The 24,200-nt window shown below is 40.5% G+C and overlaps 1 protein-coding gene across 1 annotated transcript in view; it reads left to right on the top strand.

Annotated features, from left to right (window-relative positions):
• The first annotated feature begins 668 nt into the window (after window positions 1-668).
• Window positions 669-24,200, top strand: part of Nup133 (nuclear pore complex protein Nup133) — a 38,364-nt gene continuing 14,832 nt past the window's right edge. Inside the window, exons 1-11 of the mRNA XM_085948661.1 lie at window positions 669-888; window positions 986-1,113; window positions 4,508-4,701; window positions 10,074-10,269; window positions 10,698-10,819; window positions 10,954-11,131; window positions 11,305-11,421; window positions 12,415-12,591; window positions 21,375-21,528; window positions 22,319-22,630; window positions 23,529-23,808. Coding sequence (XP_085804787.1) covers window positions 776-888; window positions 986-1,113; window positions 4,508-4,701; window positions 10,074-10,269; window positions 10,698-10,819; window positions 10,954-11,131; window positions 11,305-11,421; window positions 12,415-12,591; window positions 21,375-21,528; window positions 22,319-22,630; window positions 23,529-23,808 — 1,971 coding nt within the window. The 5' untranslated portion in view covers window positions 669-775. The remainder of the gene's footprint in view (window positions 889-985; window positions 1,114-4,507; window positions 4,702-10,073; window positions 10,270-10,697; window positions 10,820-10,953; window positions 11,132-11,304; window positions 11,422-12,414; window positions 12,592-21,374; window positions 21,529-22,318; window positions 22,631-23,528; window positions 23,809-24,200) is intronic.

Genomic DNA, 24,200 nt, shown 5'->3' on the forward strand with positions numbered 1-24,200 from the left:
GATATTTACACCATAGGAGTTCACTTGAATTATATGTATTATAGATTAATAATCAATACCTATTATTACTACCTATTTATGAAGCATTCTTTATATTTTGTATATTTAAAATGAATGAATACGACAGTTTGTTAAATTTGTATTATTGTAGACCACGATAGGAGGTTAGAATTTCATAACAAGTTGACGTTTCAAATATGTTTCTGTTTTAGAGACTAATATATTATGAATTAATTTTAAGTACTGGCAACACTAATTAGTTGTCAGAAAAGCGTTTCCGTGGACATTCTACCAAACGGTTCCAAATCAAATAAATCCAACGGTGCCATTTGATTCGTTCAGTTAAGGTTCAATGATACGAACTTAAATTAAATTGATATTTTATTATTAATAAACTTAAAAGTACAGAATAGTTATAAAATTATTTACTCTAATAACAATTAGGAACCTACTCATTCTAATGATATTCGTAATAAAATAGATATAGGTAGGTATTTTACTGCGAAAATAATTTTTATTTTAATGTTAAGCATTTATTTTAACGGAAATTATACGAAAAAGTAAAAGGCGCAAAGTATTCTTTCTTTTTGGTGTCTAAAGAGAGAGGTTTATTTGTTGCATGTAATTTAAATTAATTATTTAAACTTGCAATCTAAACGAAAGATTGCGATAGGGTTCGTATTTATCATAGACTAAGTATTTATCTATGGTTCGTATCATTGAAAATTGAAAATGCCGGTTGCTATTGTGATTTGAATTTTGAATAATATTTACAATGGACATGAGTTTTGGAAGCCCGGGTGGCATTAAAAGCCCATTTTCTCCGAAAGTCAGACCATCTGTAACATCTAAAAACTCATCACTTCTAACCAGCCTTAGGAATCAAAGGTAAATGATTTAACCTATAAAGGCCACATAACCTATATCCGTAATGTAATCGGTTTTAAAATGTAATATTGACGATGGCGAAATTGAATGCTTTCAGTAAATTAAACGCATCTGGACGCATAAACCAAGCTGCCCAAATTATATTGAAGACATCACTAAATACGGTCGAGAGCTACGGATTGCCTTTGCCTGTGTTGGTCACAGAAACTTTGACATTTGCAGACGGTGAGTGTTCTCTTCATTTAAAATTTTATTTGATTAATTTGCTATTCATTCTGTGCATACATTTTTCGAATGCCGACGTAGGTACATATGATGTGTTTTTGATTTTAAATGTACCCACTGTTGCTCACACCAGCATAAAAATTTACATAGCATAACAGCCAATTACAAAAAAATTCTACCCTTCGACCCTTTGTCATATTTATATACATCGTTTGTCACTGATCTCGGATGATGGATTTCAGACATTTGGATCGGACCATGAACAAGCGGCATTAAGGTATTGTTCGATACCTTAATGCGTATTCGTATATACGTATTCAGGCGGTTAATTATGTAAATAAGTTAACTGTCTTGAGCTGCAAAAAGTGCTATCTTTTAACTCTTAGCTGTGTTAACTTGTGGAGCAAAGACAGAGTATGTCAATTTTAGATATAGAGAATTGAGATGCAAGTTCCCACTGTTTTGAAATTTGATTACGTCACGGCCGCCGTCTTAATTTATAGTTCCCCACGAGCTGTCAAATTTCAAGTGGGTAGTAGCAGCTAGTAGTAATATAATATTATTTGTTTTACTGCAATTAAAGGTCTGTTACCGAAAGTTGGGGCGACCAGAATACTCACACAGACACATTGTTTACAAACAGGATGCTTCAAATTTGAAATCGACTTTTAAAAAAGGAGATTCTTTGTTTTCATTTAGGAAAAAAAATTAAACTAATCAAAAGGAACAGCCTGTAAAAGAATACTGTATTCTTCAAAAATACACCAATACACACAATCTTTCATATCTGTGATCGCCTCAACTTTCGGTAACAGACCATACATTTTGTGCTGCAATCGCAATGGCATGACTAATAAAATTGTAAGTTATGTTTATATGTCTTACGTGTCAGTACAAAATTCTTGGGTTCGGCCGTATCCGCTTGGGTTTAGGCGTATCCGTCAGCACGAATATACCCGAATTTGACCGACATGTCTACCAACTTAAATTTTCGCCGTATTACGAATTTACGAACTATTGGAGATAGCCGCCAATAACTGCTTTGTGTATGGAATGCCTTCCGTGTTATTTTAGAGAATGAAAGTAATGGAAACATGCTAAAGTGATAACTGTTAAGAATAGACCCGCTAAAGAACACCGTTGCATGAAAATTTGAGTGATAAAATATGTAAATCAAGAATTTGGCCATAACAAGAGGGAGCCTTATGAAGTTTTAGTAATAAACCATTTTAGCTGATTTCGAATAGGTTTTCAACGTTCATAGTCTTCGACATTTAAGATTGATTTTGACGTTTCGTATAAAGCAATTGGTGTGAGATGGTTTGTAAGTGTAGCCAATGAGGTATTATATCGCTATTATGCAGCTAACATCATGGTAATCAAAACTAATAGTGGGACCTGTATGTTTTTTGTTGCAAATATGGGCATCTCGGTGTGCAGTAGTGACATTTCAGGCGTCTTTGATTAAAACGGTGGCTTTAATATTTTGTAAGTGTGCAGTTGGCCTTTATTTTTACTTTGCGATATGAATGACACGCGTTTGATATACGAATTTCTGATTGTTAATTTAAATATTCTCTACCTATATCTTGACAATATCCGGACATATTCTGCTGAATTCTTGAACATGTCTAATATGTGAATAATTACGATTTAATTCCTTATTAAGAAGCCATTTGATCATCCATCTTTTACCCAATCATTTCAGGATAGCTTCAATACGAAATGAATTACAGATGATTTAAACAGTTTTACTTTTATATATTTAGGCTCCGTCTAGTAGAGAAGGTTTTCATAATGTCATTGATGTGAATATGAATGGCGTGCGGTGTCTTGAGATCAGGCATGCTGTTCTAGAGCAGTGCTCCGCAACCGATGTGTCTCAAGACGATGCTAGGTGTGCTGTGGTGCATTGCTTATAAATAATTTATGGGCTCTAGCCTGGGGACCCAGTCTCAGGGCGGGGCGGCGTGGCAGGTCAACTAGATAAGATAAACACAAATTAAAAATTTGCTCTATTAGAGAAAAGGCGCTCTTTTACTACACTGGTATTAATATTTTAAAACATGCAATTGTTGGATACAATTTATTATTATTATGTCAATACTCAACAAATAATTATTATTAACCCGACAACTGACCATAATTTAAAAAAATCATTGAACATACAATCAATACCATTAATTTTACCTCCAACACCATTTAAAAAACGCTATTTTAGAGTATGTGCGCTCCATGTTTTGGTGTATAAATTGTTATATGTGTGATATGCCACGGAATTCTGGGAAGAGTGTGCCGTGTGTGAGAAAAGGTTGCGGAGCACTTTTCTAAAGCTTAAGGGGTATTTTGAGATATAACGTTTTTGTCTCGCTGAATTTCTACTGAATACTCGATTGATATTAATGCATTCATATTATATCCTCCTATTATAGATATAGTGCATTCATATTATACACATACAAAATATGGTACAAAATTAAAATAGGTATTTCGTAAAAATAGTTTTTTTGAGAAATTTGTACTAGCAAATTACTGTTTTATTTATAATCAAAATCAAGTATTTACTAAATTATACATATTTATATATATTACATGATATTATATGACTGATTTTGTGCTTTCAACTAGTAAAAATAACGGCAGATTATAGTAGTTGTCGGATAATCGAGCGGCGGATTACTGAGAGTGTACTGTTTTATCAAATATGTAGCTAATTGTACACCGTACCACATTTGCTCTCATAGCTAGTAGTAGTGAACAGGTAGTGTGTTATTTAATTTATTTATTGCTTATACTATCATATGAATAGCTTGGAATAATTATGGCATGGACCGCACGCCTGTAGCGAAAGGTGGAGGTAGTTTGTTAAGATCCGTCATAAGTAGTGCACATTAAACTTTGTTAGGCATACATACGTATTTGTTTTTATTGAACTAAGACTAAAATTTATAGATGGTCTTAGCTAGTTTTTAAAAATCAATTAAACACATCTTAACCAAACCATAACAGTTTTGGTATATATTTGAGCAATACGATAAAATTGTACAAACTTTTTCATTCATACTTGTTTTCGTTGGATTAAAAATACATATTGCACGTATTATTGGTTCATTTTTTTTTAATTCGTTAAGCCCTGCCTAAGTCAAACTATAATAGATAAAAATATTATTTTATCTATAAAATATCCAAAGTTATGTATGATTTAATTGCATATTTTTAGATATTTTATAGATAGACGAGTGTTTTTTGACTATTATCTATTATGACTTGGTTTTCGCAGGGTTTAATTGAATTTTAAAAACTAAACTACACCATCTTTGATAAAATTTGAAATTAGAAAATAGTACAAAACTTAAATCCATTATAACATATCTTTTTCTTTTTATCTCTTTAGCCAATGCCCACATATCAGCACGTTTGTCTCCTGGAGGGTGGGGCTGGGTGGTATGCGGTCGCCGTCTTCTAGTGTGGCGATACCGTGGTCCAACTTCCACCGCATTGGTCACATGCTACGAGCTGACACTGCCTCAGACTGACTTGGCTCATCGGGCTGAGTTAGTGTGCGTCTTTACGGCAGAAGGAAATCAGGTTTTTATTATTCATTTAGTTTTATAAATGTTTCGAATATTTCGAATTATTTTTCGTCTCTGGTAAAAAAACAACCAATGAAATATTCAGAATCTAGTCCAAAAGAACAGAACGTCCTATTGATAATAAACGTATAATTAATGAGATTGGATTGTCCGATATTCATAGGCTAGGTTGTAATAACGGTATGGCTGTGAAACCAAATTGCGGAGAAGGCCCAATGGAAAGCTATTCTCTTCTCAGTATGATCATCATTTATTGTTTCGGTGATGGTTTCCAATCTCCACCAGGATAAGGCACTCAAAGAGAAAGACAAAAATACTGCTAATATTTTTTACTGTTGGTACCTATCAGTGGTGAAGACTCCATACTAGGCGATTATTTAAAGCCCACCTTCTTACGAAAAATATTTTTTAATTGCATACTTGAGGAGCAAACATTCAAAAAGTGATTTGTCACACATTTTGAAAAATGCCGTTTATTGTCAATTCTGATAGTCCATATTTAAATCTATGAAAGGAAACCAGAATCAGTGTTCAAAGAACCTTTTATCCTATAAAAAAATATAGTGCCTTGATTTTCATTCAAATAGTGTTTTGCCCACAAGTTTCATGCAAATCGTGTTTTGTCCAAATTTCAAATCAAAAAATGAACCACTTCCGCGAATTTTGGATTATACAAAATACCAGGTTTAAAATTCTTTCCTTAAACAGTTTTATAATAAAAAACCATTTTGAGTACAATATGTTTTTCTTGATTATCTCAGCTCAACATCTGTGTGACAAATCACGTTTTGAATGTTTGCTCCTCACTTATTGACATATAATCACTTCATTATTTTGTATTCTATAAAAATAATTTAATTTTCCAACAACATATCGTCGCTATAGGATTTGTTTCCCGAATATCCATTTTTGTCGAAATCGACATTTTAATGCAGTTCAATTTCTTTTATCGAACTCTACCGAAATCATTTATAAAAACAATATATTTTTATCTAGGAACAGAGATATTTTTTTAAAAAACCCGAATACGCCATGTTAAGTTACAATTACTCCGTGGTTTTCTCCCGAATGACCAACTATTCGTACCTGAATATCCAAGTTAATTTCGGTCGAAATATATCTCTGGCTGAGTGTTTATTTCCCGAATATGACTTTAGCCAATCAAACCGCGCTCACGCCGTGCATCTCGCTCCCACATTCACGCTGTCTAGCTCTAAAACAATCACGCCCACTTTCATATTTTTCCGCCGTCTGGAGACTTCTTTCAAATTTCGTCTTATTGATATTGTTTTTAACGTTACTATTGTTTTAATAGTGAATTCATCAAATTTGAAGAGATCATTCATAGCTGATACATCACCAGTTTGCCCTGAACTTACAATAGAGTTGTGGAAGTGAGTATTTCAACCTAAATAACTGCATTTTGTTTTGATAAATGACACAAAATCCCAACGGTTATATGAATTCTACAGTATGACCCGGCAACTACTATGACGTAAAAAATAATTATTATTTCAAATTATTATTAATCAAACATTGTTTGTCTTTATTTTACTTTTATTCTAGGTATTTCTATGAAAATAAAGGCGATGCTATTATTTATTTTTGAATGCGCTGATAATTAATATTTTAATTTAATATGTATGTTAGTAACTATTTATTTGGTGGATATTATATACTTAGGATATTGGTACCTACCTAATATTAGCAGCCAATGGTAATTAATTTATACATGCTATTATTTTGTGTTGTTGTTCCTTACAATAGTAAATATATAATATTTATTTGGTGGTTTGTAATAAGTTTAATTGTCAATTATAGAAATATATATATATATATATATAATAATATACAGATATATATAAATAGATTTTTTTTTTTTGGAAAAAGTATTAATATAAAATTGTTAGCAAGTACGAGTAAGTACCATCATAAAATATTGGAGAAATGACCGTGACGTCGGTTAGTAATTGAAGTAGTAGATACCTTATAATATATCTTCTCAGAAGTGATTTAAAAAAAATATGTAAGTATGTTCAATTATTAGAATGGTACATTCTTAAATCTTGTGAAATATTCGTTCAATAAAAAAATAGTTAATTACTTAAAAACTATTTTATTACTTAATCCGAAAAAAAACCTAAAAAAGCGATTGCCGCGTGTTATTATTACATACGAACTTGGGTAATTACGATCATTAAGTATTTAACTAGTAGAGGTAATTATTAACAATTATCGTGTAAATAAATATAACATTTGAGGCGCGTACTTTTTGACCACTCAGTAATCTGTGGGCCGTGCAGCAATACGCTACGGTCTTAAATCCCGAACGTCCATGTTTTGTCCCGAATATCCATTATTCTGAGAGAGCGCTAAAAATTTCCCGAATATCCACAGTGAGTACTTGTAAATAAAACGCATTTTCTGTTCATTTAATGATTTATACCAGTATATTATTCTTGGAATCTATTCTTAGATAATGTTGCAATCATACAGTATAGAAAGAATGATTGTTACATCTACTGATATTAAAATATACGACAGTGAAATTTGTTTTTCGTCTCCTGTAAAATTGACATTTGGTCTATTCGGGAAACAAATCCTATAGCGACGATATGTCGTATATGTGGGAATGTATTATACAGATTACAAAGCAATCTGCAATGGTTTAAAAATATATACCACAGCGCGCGCCATCTGTCTTGACGTAAATAAATGTCGATTATCTCAAAGAATTGTGAATTTTTTTCTTATGGACTTTACGTCACGTTTATCGAATTGTATGAAAATAGTAGGCTCCTGTCGCAGAGCCTTATGGTACGTTTACATTTGACACTTATATTGTCATATTTATGTATGACACCATATTCACTAAGTGTAAACAGTAATTATATTTGTACCAGCCACTTATTTTGCGTGTGTCGACACTCACCTGTCACTTATTCAATCTACTTATATACGCAAATGTAAACACCACGTATTCGACAATTCCGAACTTGCAGCGATATATCACCGAAGTTGGACCACCGTCTACTTTTATGTCAAGTACCTGACACATTATTCGTAGTTTGACAGGTAGTGAATTGCATAGGTATATTTCTGAAACAACGGACAATCAATTATCATAGGTACACCATGAATGTATGCCCAACGTTTACATTAATAAATGTACTGTAGCGATCTGTCAAAAATCATAGACAGTGAGAAATAAATCGGATGTGCCGTGTTCTATGGATTTTGTTCGAAAATAAAATATCGCTTGTTCTCGGCACATACGATTAATTCTGATGCACTCTGTGAAGAAAAAATGCGCTTCAAATGGTATTACCTAATTCATTTTGGCCCACACCTGCACTCATATTACGATAATATTATATCGAATATGCAATGACGATCAAGTGCTAGATATCGCAATGTTACTGTTAATCGTTCTTCTACACTTATGGCATTTCTGAATTGTGTGTCTTGTTTTTTGGCAAAAGGTCCAATCTTGCAAACTAAAGTTCACAAATTGAGTTGGATCTTCGATTTTAAACTCTGACATTAAACGGAAGGCACTTAGTTCTTCTCGTCGCTGAATCCATTCCCGCACCCATCTAGACCATTTTTTCCTCCTTTTTGTTGCCAAAAGACTTAAAATAATAACACTCGCTGCTTTCTTTTTTAACATTCATGGGAATGAAATTGACAACTGACATAACGTTTTTGAGAAGTATATGAAACAAGTGTCCGAATAAGTTACAATACCATATGTAAACACTGCATATAATTATTCCAAATGTTGCCATTGAATAAAGTGTAGATACTTTATTTTAACGAGAAGTATACGAGAATTTTATGTCAGATCCATGCAGGTGTAAACAGTAAGTGAAATTTTATGTCAGACACATAAAATAAGTATAACGGTATAAGTGTCAGATGTAAACGTACCATTAAACCATCGGGCATAATATTGTTGTCATGACCAAAATAATTAATAATTAGATAATTTAAAAAAATAGTTTCTATGGCGTTAAATCGCATATTAATATCTAAATATAGATTGTTTTTAAAAATAAAAAGTAATTTTATCTAATGATTTTTGATGTATATAAATGTTTTGAAAAATACGTAATTTAAACTCTTCGCTCAATTTCATGTTGTCAGTGAGTTTTTGAAATTTCATCCCATTAGTGTGTCGTTATCATTAGTGAATAGCTACCTATTCATCAGTAGTAATATCGTATTATCTTCTTATTTCCCGTACATGACAAGTGTGTTCTTTTTCTCAGGTCACCCTTCGCCACTGGTACCTATATCATTTATGGTACATCCTACACCAGTGGTCCTACAAATTTGATATTAGTGAGAATTCTGCTGGCACATGAAAGAATTCTATATAGGTGTCATAGGATTCATATGATTAAAACAAGTCCCTGCCCTGGATCCTTGTTGTACCTCCATTTTAGCCGACTCTCACATCTATGCTTGCCTCGTCTGCTGCACAGCCATAAATCAAAATTTCTAGGAACGTCGCTTCGATATTGCATATGAAGACCGCATACATCTATCTAGCGATAGTCGCATGTAATCTCCCGAAATGTATATATATTCGGATGCGGTGACCGGTGAGCCGGTATAGGAATGACCAATTCTTAGGTGTGTGTATGTGTTTTGGCGGCTTCGACGACGAGACGCATGCAACTTGTCGATTGCAACAGTGGATGTTTTTTCTCAGGATAAAAAATTGTATTTGACCAATGTGCGGAGCTCCATTTGGCAACGTGTGTTTTGTAAATAACGATGACGTCACATCGACGTATTCGACATGTTGCAGACGAGATGAGTTTTGATGTGCGAGCCGGGCTAATGGGCACCCACCCAATATTAACCGTTTCACCGCAGAACATTTAATTACTATTTAATTTTTTTTTTTTTTTCCGACCATGTCCGATCCTAATAGGATCATATAGGCCTCCACAGAGTAGAGGTTTGTATTAACAGATTTTGTTTTTTACGAGAAATGGATGTCAGCCACTTGCTCAACCTATTAGGTCCATACCCTGACTGACACACAAATTGAAAAACAATAAACGTGTACTTGCCAGACCCAGGATTCGAACCTGAGACCCAGGGCGAGATAGTCCAACGCTTAAGCCGCGAGGCCACAATGGGTGTCTATTTAGGCCAACTATTTAATTACCACATTTAAATAACATGCTAATTATATATATCTAATGCCGACACACAGCTGTGCCGTCAGCGCTGTAAGGATTAAGAACACGAAGACAAACAAAATATGCAGAATTATAAAAAATTATAAAAATATATTTGCTTACCTGAATTGTTAATTGGTACCACAAATAATATTGATGTAATTTTTTCAAGGTTCCGTCCTGTATTGGAGTATCTCCAGAGGGTGTCGTGAGGTATTGGCCGTCAGTGTCTCATGAGGGGGGTTACGTCGAAGAGGCGGCAGTCCTGCATGGCCAAGAATGCGATTCGCTGATTGATGCCAATCCAGTCGGGTGCGTCCTTGCCACAACCACTTGTACCATTGTCTTGGTGCAGGCCAATGTTACTGGTAACTAATTACTTCTTCTTTATGTCCCCTCCAAAAGTCACTTCTTCCCAGGTATATTTTAATGAAAATCATTTAACTCACTGATTTTCAATGTTTTTCTATTTGAGGTGGCTCTCGTAGTCCAGTGCGAAAGGTACTGGGTTCTGACACTAGGTGTACCGGGTTCTGATCCCGGTGACACATTTCTATCTTTGTCATTTTGTAAAACAAAAAATAAAGTAACCTTTTCTTTTTTGATAGTTTGAAACATGGATAAAAAGTATTAAATTTTAACAATTACACAAATCTCTATAGAATATTTGAATTACATGATTATAATATAAATGTATATATTTTAGTATATCAGTTTGCCTTTATAAATATGCAGTTAATATTCCTGTAAAATGAAATCTGTCATCAGTGGGTTAATCAATTGATTGTCTTATCAGGTGGACGCCATGGCGTCATGACTCGTACACTGCGAGGCTCTGGAGGTTGGTTGGGTGGCATCAGCCGACGAGTCTCTTCCCTCTTCTTCTCCGCAATGCCCTCATCTCAGTCTGTTGAAACCGTACGTAAATATTATTTGTATTGTCTAAATCCATGTTCTGGTTAGAACGGAATAGGGTTTGCCAGAATGAGATTGCCACCGTTTGAAATCCACTTGATTTTTTATAAGAAGTCTTGTGATATTTATTTTGACAGAAATTGGTTGGTGTTGCCGCATTAGAACCTTCTGGAGAAGATGGTCCCCGTGTTTGCATGGTGGCCGGTTTGTGTGCACAACTATGGCAACTAGGGACCCCGGAGCGCCTCGCCTTTGAAACTGACATGCAGAGAGCGTTGCGGGATGGATTTTTACAGGCCCACATGTTTCCACCAGGTAGATATTAAATTTATGTCTGAATGTCAAGCCGACAGAAATGAAGTTAGCTGTTGAAACATATTATTGTGGTTCAAGGTAAATTATTATAAAAAGGATTGTACGAATAGATTTGCTAATGATGTACTGTAATGTTTTATTAAGTAAAAAGCATACAAATCTTTTGTTTACAGGTGATCCTGGACAGTTGGACATACATATTCTGGATCTGCATCCGTGGAATGATGGTGTTCTACTTCTTACTGCTGCTGCTAATACTGTAAGATCTCCACAGATGCGCTATGCTTTAGGTGAGTTTACCACTCACCTACACACACCCGGGAGTTGAGCGATGATACTCACAACTATTTTTTGTAAAAAGACTTTTAGGAGACTGACATCTCCGTCCAAGTCGTGAGCGAGAAGAGGCATTCATCTCCTCGCTCAGTGTGATGGTGTTTTGTCTGTCATTAGGACTTCGGAGTGAACAAATAAAACACCAGAATTGTAGTCAGAAACGGCGAGGTTTATTTTTACGTTAATACATTGGTTACTACATTTTATATAATTTAAAATAATTTTTACGGAGGACGAAATGTATATGTTTACGATTTCGTTGTCTAATATCGTCTGCCCGCAATTTTCCATTTTGTCGCTGAAAGCGGTCTACAATGGTGACGTTGCAGATATTTTTTAAACGGTCGTGATTTACAGCATTGCCGGCTTTATTAATATTTACTATTATTTATTATTTTTGTGAATGTGAATTTGCCAGACTCAGGATTCAAACTTGCGACCTATGGCTTCAGAAGCAGACACTCTTATCACTCGTATCCCTGGTAGGTTCAAAATATTGGTCTCTTCATAATTTGATGCTTTAATATGTATAGGTTATCGGCTATATTTTAATGCTTACATATAATAATATGTAAGTACAATAAAACCTCGGAGCTAACGGATTAATTAATTTGTCCGTTAAAGCTGAAAGTCGGTTATATAATTAATTAAGCTTTCCGAATGTGTATGTTAAAAAATTATTTACCTATTTAGTTTAGTTTTGTTCACAAAATCAAGGTAAAGCTTAATTTTTCTAAAAACACTAAATAAATCCTATTTACACGTCGGAACATTGGCTGGCACGCGTTAAAACTGGTGCAGTCACGTCACACGACAACAGAATCAATAACTACGGGCAATGCTGTGTGTTCACATACTAATCATGCGCCATACATTATTTTTAGTTTTATTAGTTTTGTCCTTTAAATCCAAAGTCTGTTATTATGGTTTAATATTGTTTTTCTTAGCTCACGTTTGCACATCAGAAGACGGTGGCGGACAACTGATTGGATTAGTGCCGTTGCAGACTACGCCGTTAGCCGGGCCTGAGAACGGTGCCGTCTCCACCGCACCCCCCTTGCGATTATTGGCCTCTTCAACTTCCGCTTATCTGTATGATAAAAATAAAATCTCCGTTGCTTCCTGTAAGTACCACAAAGACCTTATTTTGTTGTACCTGTAAGTGCACGTTTCTATGAAGATTTAAAAGTGTAACTTGCACTGAAATACTCTCCACGTAACCATTACATTAATTGTTCCACAAGCACATTCATTTACATTTTACCGAGGACGACTACGGTTGATGACGTGATCAGTCCGTGACAGCAAAATTTTCAGGGTGGAGAGGAAAACTATTTATATATATATATAAATATATTTAAAACAAAAATACGGCGAATTAGATAAAATTTTGAACGATCAGTGCGAAAAAATGATTATAGAAGAACGATCAATGCGGTAATTTTTTGGTCAATTTGTATTAACATTTTTTGGGACTTGACCCCAATGACATTATTAATGGACAACGCACTCAGTTCAGTAGCTAGCAAGTAAATTCGTGCATAGCCACATTCGCACATGTATGGGTAGACGTCACGCAATTTCCATTATGCGATATCACACGTCGGGAATTTATAGCAATATCACCTTTATTGTAATGGCATTAGAACATGGTGTGTAAAATTCCCACCTCCGCTCCCGTTATGTATATGCAGCCACGTCATACGCGGCCGGCTAACATAACCCTTACGTGTGCCAGATCAAAGAATTTAAGCCCTCATTTTGTCCCGAGCAGAGCCGCATGGGACTGGTGATGCAACCTTGCACCGAAGTGCGAATGCATGATGTTAATTTATATGGCAACTATCAGAGTGACTTTAATTTGAAGAGTCGCAAGGGGAGTCGAGAGTGTCCCGCCCCCCGTACGCTTTGGCGAATTTAGTAAAGGCCGCAAAATTGGCTTTGGTTGCCACCATGTCCGCGTGTCCTATTGGGCCCGAATGGGGTCGGACCCGGGCAAACAACTCCGCTCGTTCGGGGCCCATAAGTGGACTGTCCCACAGGACGTGCTCTGCGTCCTGCTGGTCGTGTCCACATGAGCAACCCGACCCATGTCCTGCCAAACCAAACCCCTGTAGTTTGGCCGCAAAGTTTCCATGGCCAGTCATGAATTGACTAGTCCAGTGAGTCGGCACCAGTCTCCTCGTCATGTGTCTCACCGAGACATCTGGAAAGTGTAGAAAAGTCGGGCGGCCCTTAGAGGAGGCCACCCATCTCGCCTGCCATGCCGCATATGCGGTCTTGTAGACCAGCTCAGATACAGTCTTTCTGTAGCTCACGCCCTCCACTCTCGATGGCGGTGTCAGAGGGACACCGGCGAGAGTTGTATTGATCCTCCTCATAAGGAGAGTGATCGATCCTCTAATTTGAACGTGCAAGTCGAGGGGAAAGACCCCCGCAAGGACCGCCAGGGCATCCGAAGATGTGGTCCTATAGGCCTTAGTAAGGCCAATCAGAGCAGCCCTCTGTCCGCTAAGCAGAGCCCTCTTCACAATTGTCAGCGAGGCTTTGGTGTGCCACACGCTGGAGGCATAGCCAGCGATGCCCATGAATATAGCCTCGTAGGCGATTCTCAGGGCCCGAGGCTTTAGGCCCCAATTGTTGCCCGCCAGGCGAGCAACCTTCTGATAGGCTGAGTTGGTCTTAGCCACAATTACTTGAGCATGCTTCAAAAAGGTCTGTTTCTCGTCCAGAACGACCCCCAAGTAGGTCACCTCTCGAGAAAACCTTATAGCAGAGTCGCCGAAGCGCACTGCGGGTGATCGCTTATTTATGTTTATCCTTAAGCTGCCCTTGAGGAGGATAGCTTCCGTTTTGCCAGGTGCAAATGCAAGCTTATTAAGCTTACCCCAGTTAAGGATTCTCGATAATGCGTCCTTAGCTACGCGCTCGAGTGTCGGACGGCTCGACGAGCCAACTAGTAAAAGAAGGTCGTCAGCGTACGCGACGAGCGCGCAGCCCGGTGGCAGAGGTAACATCAAAACATCGTCAAAAAGTATATTCCATAGCAAGGGGCCAAGCACGGAACTCTGCGGACACCCCATTGTGGTCTCTCTGTAAATCAATTCAGTGCTAGAGTCGTATATAACTTCCCTTTTATTAAAATAGCTTTGCACTAGGGCAAAGAGGTCCCCCGGGATCTGTCGGAGCCGAAGCTTAGATAGAATTAATGGCCACCATGCGGTGTCGAAGGCACCGGCTATGTCCAAAAAGAAGCCTGCCACAATGACTCCTTCTGAGTCCTCAACAAATTTCTGTGCAAATCTGATGGCGTCCTCAGTAGACTTGCCGGGTCTGAAGCCAAATTGCTTATCCGAGATAGGGTAGATTCTCTCAAGGTGGTCTTCCAGCCTTCTGCTGATTAACCGCTCCAATATCTTACCCAGCACTGGCAGAAGAGTGATTGGACGGTACGCTTTTGGCTCTTTGGTGGAGATCGTCAGCCGACATGGCAGAGGCCAGTCTACCAATTTTTACATCAAAAGCATCCCAATTGACACCGCTCGTCCGAAAACGCCTGGGAAGCAGTACGCTCTCGGTTTGGCTCAATGGGGCCGCATCTCCCGCAACTCTGAACAAAAATGTGATCAGACGGTGATCGCTAGCCACCGCGTCCGTGTGGACCTGCCACTCCACGGCGCGTCTGGCAACGCCACTGGATGTCAGAGTGACATCAATATGTGACTCACCATTTCTGGTGGAGAAAGTGGCCGGCCCGTTAGGGTCATTTAGCACCGTCAAATCAAAGGCGGCCAAGAGCTCCTCGAGTGGCTCAGGACTGTCCTTGTTACGTCTGGGCCCAGAGGGCGCCCAGAGCAAGGACTGGACGTTAACGTCCGCCCCAACAATTATCTGCTTGCCTCTGCAAGCATATAAGATTTTCTCCAGTTGTTTTGTGCAATACAGGGTAGAAGAGCTGTACTGAAAATACGCAGATATAACTACAATGGAGAGCCCCCTGTTATTAGCAATCTCCGCCACCGCGAAGAGCTCATTGGATAGATGCGAGAGATGCAACACAGTCAGTGCGGTGTCAATTACAAATATGCAAGCTAGAGATTTCGGGGTAGCTTGTATGATACGGCCACCGCTTAGGCCCCGATTGGGACGAAAGGCGTATGGCTCTTGTATCATAATTATGTCCGTATTCTGATCCCGAGCAACCTCAAGCAGCTCGGCAGATGTGGCTCGACCTCTGCCCACGTTGATCTGAGCGAAGGAGATCATTGCGGACAGTAATCAGTGCGGCTTCTTTCCTCCTCAATAGCGTGTAGGCGCGCGGGACAGTCAGGATCGGTGGCCAAGTGGCCGTTCGGCTTCTTGTAGCGCGTGCACGCAGGGCACTTGCCCGGTTCGTCAGCGGTGGGGCAGTCTGCTCTGTCATGCCCTTCTCTAGTGCAGTGGCCGCACGTTGTAACCTTAGCGTTGCAACCCTTCGCCATGTTTCCGTATAAGTGGCACTTTGCACACTTGACAACTCCGCAAAAGTCACGCACAGGGAACGAATTCCACCCCATGAAAAGTCTGCCATCATTAAGCAGCGCCTCTCGAGCCTTTCCCGGGATCGACATTATCATATGACAACGTTCGGTCATCGGTCCCGCCTTGTGGCTCAGTTTGGTTCCAGCGTAACCCTCAGATGCAAGGCCAGACGCCTCCTGGGTATTGTTTATGATTGCCTCCTTGAGCTGCTCTTCTGTCGTCTCAATGGGTACATTAAAAGAGGAACTGGTGGCCATTCGGAGACTCTAGTTGGTTGAGCCTCTCTACGGGTTACGTCACTCCAAAGAGCCCTGGGAGGAGCATTAGAAGGAGCCTGGATGATGGCTCACGTTAAGGAGGCACGATCCTTAACAATTGCCTTGTGCGCCTCCAGCTCTATCGCCATGGCCCACGTTTCAGTGATTGCCATCTCAAGCTCCTCGGCTACTGCGTTCACGGTTGCTCTGGCAATACGACTGTCCTTCTCGAGGGTGGCAAGCGCCCTCTTGATGGCAATCGTCGCCCTGGACGCACTCTCCTGAGACTCAGAGAGAATACTCAAAGCCACGGGACTGATCTCCTCGCAAGATGCTGAAGCCGAACCAGCCCTTGACTTAACGCCCTTGCCCTTTGAAGTGGAAGCGCTCTGCTTGTCTTTCTCTTTTTCTTTATGAGGCCTTTTATCCTTGACCTTGGGGGCCTGCTTTGGGTCACCAATACTCTCAGCCACGTCCGACTTCCGCTTCCTAGTGGACATTCCTTCCACTTGCATGGGGTCCCCTTTGTGGTTGACCATGGCGCTAGGTAACACTCGTCACACGTCACTCACTCAACCACAATTTATCGCACAATAAATATTATTGTTACAATAATTACGTAACTATTATTAAACAAATTAAAAGTCACAATTCCCGGGAAAGTCCAAGGGGAAAATACACAAAAGTTTCACAAATCGTATTCCAAGGGCAGGCAAAGGTATTAGTGAAGAAACGGGATCAAAAACTTGTGAATAGCAGGGTCAAAATTGAATATAACGAAAGCGAAATAATAGCGATGCAAAAACACGTCTGCACGGCTCGACAGTTCAGTCTCTGAGTGGCGTTAGAACAAACGTTAAAGTGCCCACCACCACCCGTCATATATGCACAACCGTGGATATGCACGGCCGCTTTCTATGACGCTTTAAACGTGTCTGAAAGAAGTGATTTTAAGTGCTCATTCCGTCCCGAGACGGAGCCGCACGGGACTGATGCTGCAACCATGCACCGTAGTGCTTAAAGAAGAAAGTTAAGAAAGAAAATGTTTGTTTTTGGACTGGCTCTGCTGTCCGCTGACGTTAAGCGCTTTGTGTACCCGCATACTGAGTGTCACGAATTGAAATGGATGAGTCTACAGAAGAGTCGGGACTATCCCGCTCCCCATACGACGCTGCAAATTTCTCAAATGCCGCAAAGTTGGCCTCGGTTGCTACCAGATCTCCATGACCAATTGGGCCCGTGTGAGGACGGACCCTGGCAAACAGCTCCGCTCGTTCGAATTCCATAAGCGGGCAATCCCAGAGGATGTGTTCAACATCTTGGTGGTCATGCCCGCAGGTACAACCCGGCCCATCTACTATCAAGCCAAACTCGTGGAGTCTGGCGGCGAAGTTGCCATGGCCGGTGAGGAACTGGCTAATCCAGTGCGAAGGTTGGAGTCTTCTAGTTTGGTGCCTGCAGAATACGTCTGGAAAAAAACGGTAAGTGTGCCGCCCCTTGGGGGAGGCGGTCCACCTCGCCTGCCATGCCGCAAATGCGGTCTTGTAAACAATGTCACTTACAGTCTTTCTGTAAGGAACGTCCTCGGATCTCTGCGGTGGTGTCAGATGGACACCGGCGAGTATTGTGCTGATCCCCCTCAAGAGGAGGGTGATCGATCCTCTGACTTGGACGTGCAGATCGAGGGGTAGCACCCCCGCGAGTACGGCAAGCGCGTCAGTAGAAGTTGTGCGGTAGGCTTTGGTAAGCGAGATCAGCGCAAGTCGCTGCCCGCTTAATAGTGCGCGTCTCACGAGAGTTAAGGAGTTTACTCGGGAATGCCAAATGCTGGAGGCGTAACCGGCAATTCCCATGAAAATTGCGCCGTATGCAACCTTAAGGGCTCTAGGCTTAAGTCCCCAATTGCTGCCCGCCATTCGGGCCATTCTCTGATAAGCCGAATTGGCCTTAGAGACGGCCGTCTTGGCGTGGTGAACGAAAGACAGCTTGTCATCAAGAATTACTCCCAGATACGTAACCCTTTCGGAGAAACGCACTGAGGTCTGGCCAAAACGAACCGTGGGCGGCCGTCGAGTTATGTTGACCCGAGAACTACCCCTGAGGAGGACAGCTTCCGTCTTGCTCGGGGCAAAGGTCAGCTTGTTCAGCAACCCCCAATTAAGGATTCTGCCCAAGGCGTCCGTGGCTGCACGCTCAAGTGCCGGTCGGCTCGTCGCCCCAACAAGCAGGAGCAAGTCGTCGGCGTACGCAACGAGCGTGCAGCCCGGAGGCAGTGGCAGGGACAGAACGTCGTCAAACAGAATGTTCCACAGAAGGGGTCCCAGGACGGAGCCCTGGGGACACCCCATGGTGGTCCTCCTGTGAATCAGGCTGGGGCCGGAGTCGTAGGTTATCTCCCTATTGCTGAAGTAGCTTTGAACTAAGGCAAAGAGGTCCCCGGGGATCTGTTTCAGCCTAAGCTTTGCCAGAACCAAGGGCCACCACGCAGTATCAAACGCGCCCGCAATGTCGAGAAAAATCCCGGCAACGAGGTCCTTGCCAGAGCTCTCCACAGAATCGATCACAAAGCGAATCGCATCCTCGGTGGACTTTCCGGGTCTAAACCCAAATTGTCTTTGCGAGATTGGACAGTTTTCCGACAGGTGGGACTCAATCCTGCTGTTTATCAATCTTTCCAATATCTTCCCGAAGACGGGAAGGAGCGTAATCGGTCTATACGCTTTCGGGTCACAAGGAGGGCGACTGCCGGCTTTGGGGATCACCGTGAGATGACCCTTTTTCCAGCAGTCGGGGAATATGCCACTACTCATGCATTCTTTGTAGAGTTGCGTGATCTCGTGTGAGGCAAGAGACCACGCCCTTCTCGCTAGCGCGTTATCTATGCAGTCAAGCCCCGGGGCTTTGCCAATCGGGAGGCTGGCAAACAGGATCCCTAGTTCGGACATGGTAGTGGCTGCGGATCGCGGAGTGTTTAAGGGGAGCAGCGCATAGACGCGAAGCTGCTGAAAGCGGTCGTTGTCAATGTCGAGCGACTCGTTGTCCTGCGGGATAAGAGCATCCAACAGGACTGTGGCGGACTCTTCAGAGCTATTGGTGAACGATCCGTCGGGGCGCCGTACCGCCGACATGACTTTTCCGGGCCGTAAGCCCAGCTTCATCACGCGGAAGGGGGGGCCCCACGGATCATTGCCACCCATTTCAGTGACGAACTCTCTCCAGTGCACCTTCTTAGCCTTACTGATTGCCTTTTTGAACTTGAGTCTAGTGGTCCTGTAGGTGACCGCAAGCGGATGGTCCGCGTGCAGCGGCCCCTCCAGCGATCTTCGCGCTGCTTGTAAGGCCCTTCTGGCCCTCCTCATCGTGTCTCTCAGTCTTGTCAGTCTCGGCTTCCACCAGGGTGCGAGGTTCGGCGGTCTCGGGGTCGTCCTTCCGATAGTGCCCTCCGCTTTTTCAATCATGAGATTCGTGAGGTCCTCAGCCGCAGCGTGCATGTCCTTTGGCGGAGGGCGCGAGGCCATCCTGTCCAGACCCTCAGCAAACTCGCGGTCAAAACGTACCCAGTCGGTTCCCTTGGTCCTGAAACGCCTCGGCAGTGACTCGCTCACAAGTGGAGCGAGAGACGCGTGGCCCCTCTCGGTCCTGTAGGCGAACGTGATCAGACGGTGGTCGCTTGCTGACGCTTCCAAATGGACAGTCCAGTTCACGACGCGTCCGGCAGAACCAGTGGATATCAAAGTGACATCAATGTGAGATTCCCCATTGTTGGTAGAGAATGTGGCTGGACTATTAGAGTTATTCAGCACCGTCAGGTCGTGAGTTGCCACGAGTTCCTCGAGTCCCGGCTTGTCCCGGCCAGACCGCGGCCCCCGGGGGGCCCACAGCCATGATTGAACGTTGACAGTGTTTCTAGTGTCAATGTTAATTTGAGCGAACCCGTTCGAACCGAACCATTCGGCAGACCGACAAAAAGCATCGGGAATTTATAGCAATATCACCTTTATTGTAATGGCGTTAGAACAGATTATGCCATTCGGCAGACCCGACAAAAAAGTGAGTGTCATTTTTTTTCCAGATGCTTCGTCCATATTAATGTCATTGCTTGACCCAATGAATGATACATATAGAAAAATGACAGATTGAGCAATGATCGATTCGGATCTACTGCATTAATATTTATTCATCTTGAGATCACTCTTGTAGAAAAAAACCTTCAATCCAGATAGATATAAAATCTATGTAAAAGTAGAGGTAAAAAAAAGTTACTCAGCATAACGATACATAAATTAGCTGTAAGTAATTTCGCATTGCTGATTCATTTGTAGCAAACTTTGTACTTGTATTATGAGGTTTATTTGCTAAGATAATTAACTGAAAAAATACGCCTAAAACCTCAACCCTAATTGTCAATAAATTTTTTATTCACAAATAACGCATTCAATGCTCCCAAGATGTAGAAAATATTAATTATTCAATAATCCATCCTTATTGAAAACGTTCTGTAGTTGCCGTTTAGTGTAAAATGAAATATTTGTGATACTCCCTATATTAACAGTTAAGCGCTGCGCGGGGGCCATTGAATATTTTCTCCTTCACACGGTTGGACATCGCATTCAGGACCGCTTGAACTACAGTTTATAACAAACGTTATCACAGACGGCAGAGAAAGGGTTTCGCTATGTAAGGCGCTGCTTGATCTTCAGTTATCAATTGGAATTGAATTGAGTTTGGCTCCGTCAAAAGATCAAGCTCGCCTAGTTCACTATTTATAGAAGCTTTGCTTGCACTTGTAACACTGTAGTCAGTAAGCTTAATCACAGTCAAGTGACCTATTTGATTGAACTGGGTACATGATCGGACTACGCCATAATGCTCGCATATAAATTTACTACGAAACACACTACACCTGCGTTGTATTCCTTATTGTCACTGTAAAATGTTAAATAAACCATATACTCTTTGGTCACAATACACGACTTATTAATATAAATAAGGGACGGACAATTAAAGGAATCCTCAGCCCTGTACAGTTAAATTTTTTAGGTCTTGCATTTTTTAGGACTCTCTTTTTCCATTTAATATGACTTCATTTTGAAAGAATAATGTTTACTAATCTTTGCCTCTCTTCTCAGGTCTGAATCCGAATGAGAAGGCAGATCTAATTGACTTCACGGCTAATGGAGATCAGATCTTAGGCGGTGGAGTGTGTTTTGGAGTTCCATTGTTCTTCTCTAAAATGCACGGAGTAATTTCTATCTTGTCTAATGAAAGCGCACTGAATGATATGTAAGAAATGAAATTTTTTTGTTTTTATATGATAACCATAAATCTTGCATCTTATATGTACTGGTAAGGCCTGGGACGGGCCCTGACCAATCGTCTGTTTATTATCAGGATGTGGTGTAGGGCGGGTCCAGAATACAATTTACACAATTTTACAATTATTGTCGGGCTCGTACCAAGTCTGAGTGACAATGTGTTTTTGGGAGATATTAACCCATCCTGCGAATCTATTGTATACACAAGACTGCTATCGGCGGCTATCGAGGGTAGGTTTTTATATTATGTTCGTATTGAATTATTATGTATAATTTTTACAATAAGTACTATGTTTTAACAGCACCTCTCTTGGCTGTGCTAACTTTTCGAGCGAGATAGACAGTTTTGACTGTTTAGACAGCTAACTTATTGTAACAATTATAATACCTCAATACAAATATATTATAAACTACCCTCGACAACCGCTGATAGCGGCCGATAGCAGTCTTGTGTATAGAATAGATGTGCTGGCGTAGAATAGCACGGCTTGGTAACTATGGTCTGCCTTCCCGGAACTGGGCAGCCTCTCTCTAGGCAGGTAATTGGTAGTAGTCCTAAATCTAATATTTACACACAACCATTAAACTTATTCCAGCAATTTACAACTATGTAACTCTTGTTTATTTGGCTGCCAAACGCTTGCTAGTTATGAATTATTGTTTAAATTATAATTTAGTTACCGTCAAATATCCTCACTAATTAACATTTGCCTTTGGAATTCTAAAGATTCATATTTTTAATGAAGTGATTTTGTTAGATCCATAAATGACAGTCCCGTGGCCTCGCCCCGAGCTTCCGAAGCTTTCGACGGCCATCTCTCCCTGTACGAGTTGGATCCATTAGAAGTGGCTTCGGGCGGATCCTCAGGAAAGTCACGTGGGTCTGCCACGGCACTCCTGAAAGCAGCTTTCCTACATCACATGCGGCGGGAACTCACCGCCAGTCGCTCCATATTGGCTGATCTCTTTCCACCCGGTGATGACATCACGGGAGTGGATACTTCGCTAGACAGAACTGTGCTGGCTATAGCTACTGACTTAATGGATGACGTGCCGACGAGTGATCCCAGGTAATTAATGCATTTCATTAATACTAGTTATTTCTCTAATGATTGCTGTCAGTACTATCGTATCTCTCAATGCACGGGAAATTGAGTCTTTCTTTGTAATGGTGAAAGAAATGTCTTGTTTAATTTGTAACGTCTCAGTGTCCTCAGCCAAATATAATACATTTATTTAGGTTGAAGAATGACAATGGGAGGCGATAGATCACTGCCAGTTTTAATAATGGATACTAGATCATAGCCTACTTGAAATTGGACATACTTGTCAAATTGTCTTGCATAACTCTTGATTGTGTGTGTTTATTTATTATAACGAACATAACAATAAAGTAGAAAAGAAAGTGGATTCTTATGTAAATATTAAAGTAAAATGATGAAAACGATTACAAATTTAACCTATTTAACACATCCACGAATATTATATAGTTCAAAATAAATAAATCAACTTATATGGTGCCATCTATGAGGTTAATCGCACAATACACCATCATGAAACATCACATCCATCCTGCGACTATCATGAAGACCGCAGATTTATGAGTGATATTGGTGGGAAAATGAAAATTAATATTTGCGATTATAGACGTATTGTAAATGAACCCACGAAGAAGTAAAAAGAAATGCTAGCAATCATTCTTCGGATGGACAAGGATTGCATTCATAGCATACCCAGAAGAAAATGAGACGGAAAATTCTTTTTATTATCATTATCATAAGGAAAGAATCCGTATGCCCTATAGTAGAGAATTTAGTTTATAGGGAGTGTGATGTTTGATTAATGCTTAGTGTGCCATGAGGCGGGAATTCGAAACAAAAAGGTTTTTCAATACTGGAATAATAAATCCCTTTCATCCGAGCTCGACTATTATGTCGTCACTAATTGTAAATTTCGTGCAATTGGCAGATGGGGCAGTAGCGGCAGCGGGTTGGGAAGCTCTGGCTCTCTCCAGATTCTACTTCAGCTCCAAGACAAGAGGCGAGCGCTGTCTCTGCTGTTGGACTTTATCAGAACAAGTGGCCTGTGGAGGCGGTTGGGAGGGGCGAGTCGGGATGGCGGAGCTCAGCCTGTGCCGACTGCTTTTCTTCTTCGAGGACTCGCCGAGAGAGGGGCCGCTGCCATCGCTCTGAGGACTTTGCAGCAGCAGCAGATCCATCAGAACGTCGTTGATACCGTTATACAACAGGTTTCTATTTCATTATTATTATATATCGTTGCTAATTTTCTACAAACACTTATCTCAATTTTTGTCAGTTTTGAGTTGTTTGATGTAATGAATTCAGAATTTGAATATGCACATATTCCACTAACACGTATCTCAAAACATTCTTTATAACACAATAGATTTAAGCAATGAGATAAAACTCGTTTCACAATAAAAGACTTTTATAGATATTATTAACTATGTATTTTGAGTTACATGTTTGTAAGTACATATCGTCACCGTTCAGGCAAAAGTCACCAAACCTAAAAATGGCAGTTTTGAGTTGAGTATGTCACTCGAAGCGTAAAATTATGTTCTTTAAGATGCAAAAGTCACCACGGTACATTTGTTAGTAAAATTTTCCTTAAATCGGA

Source organism: Rhyacophila brunnea, unplaced genomic scaffold (genome assembly GCF_057557595.1).
Source record: "Rhyacophila brunnea isolate RB1 unplaced genomic scaffold, BYU_Rbru_1.0 scaffold_20, whole genome shotgun sequence".
Taxonomy (NCBI): domain Eukaryota; kingdom Metazoa; phylum Arthropoda; class Insecta; order Trichoptera; family Rhyacophilidae; genus Rhyacophila; species Rhyacophila brunnea.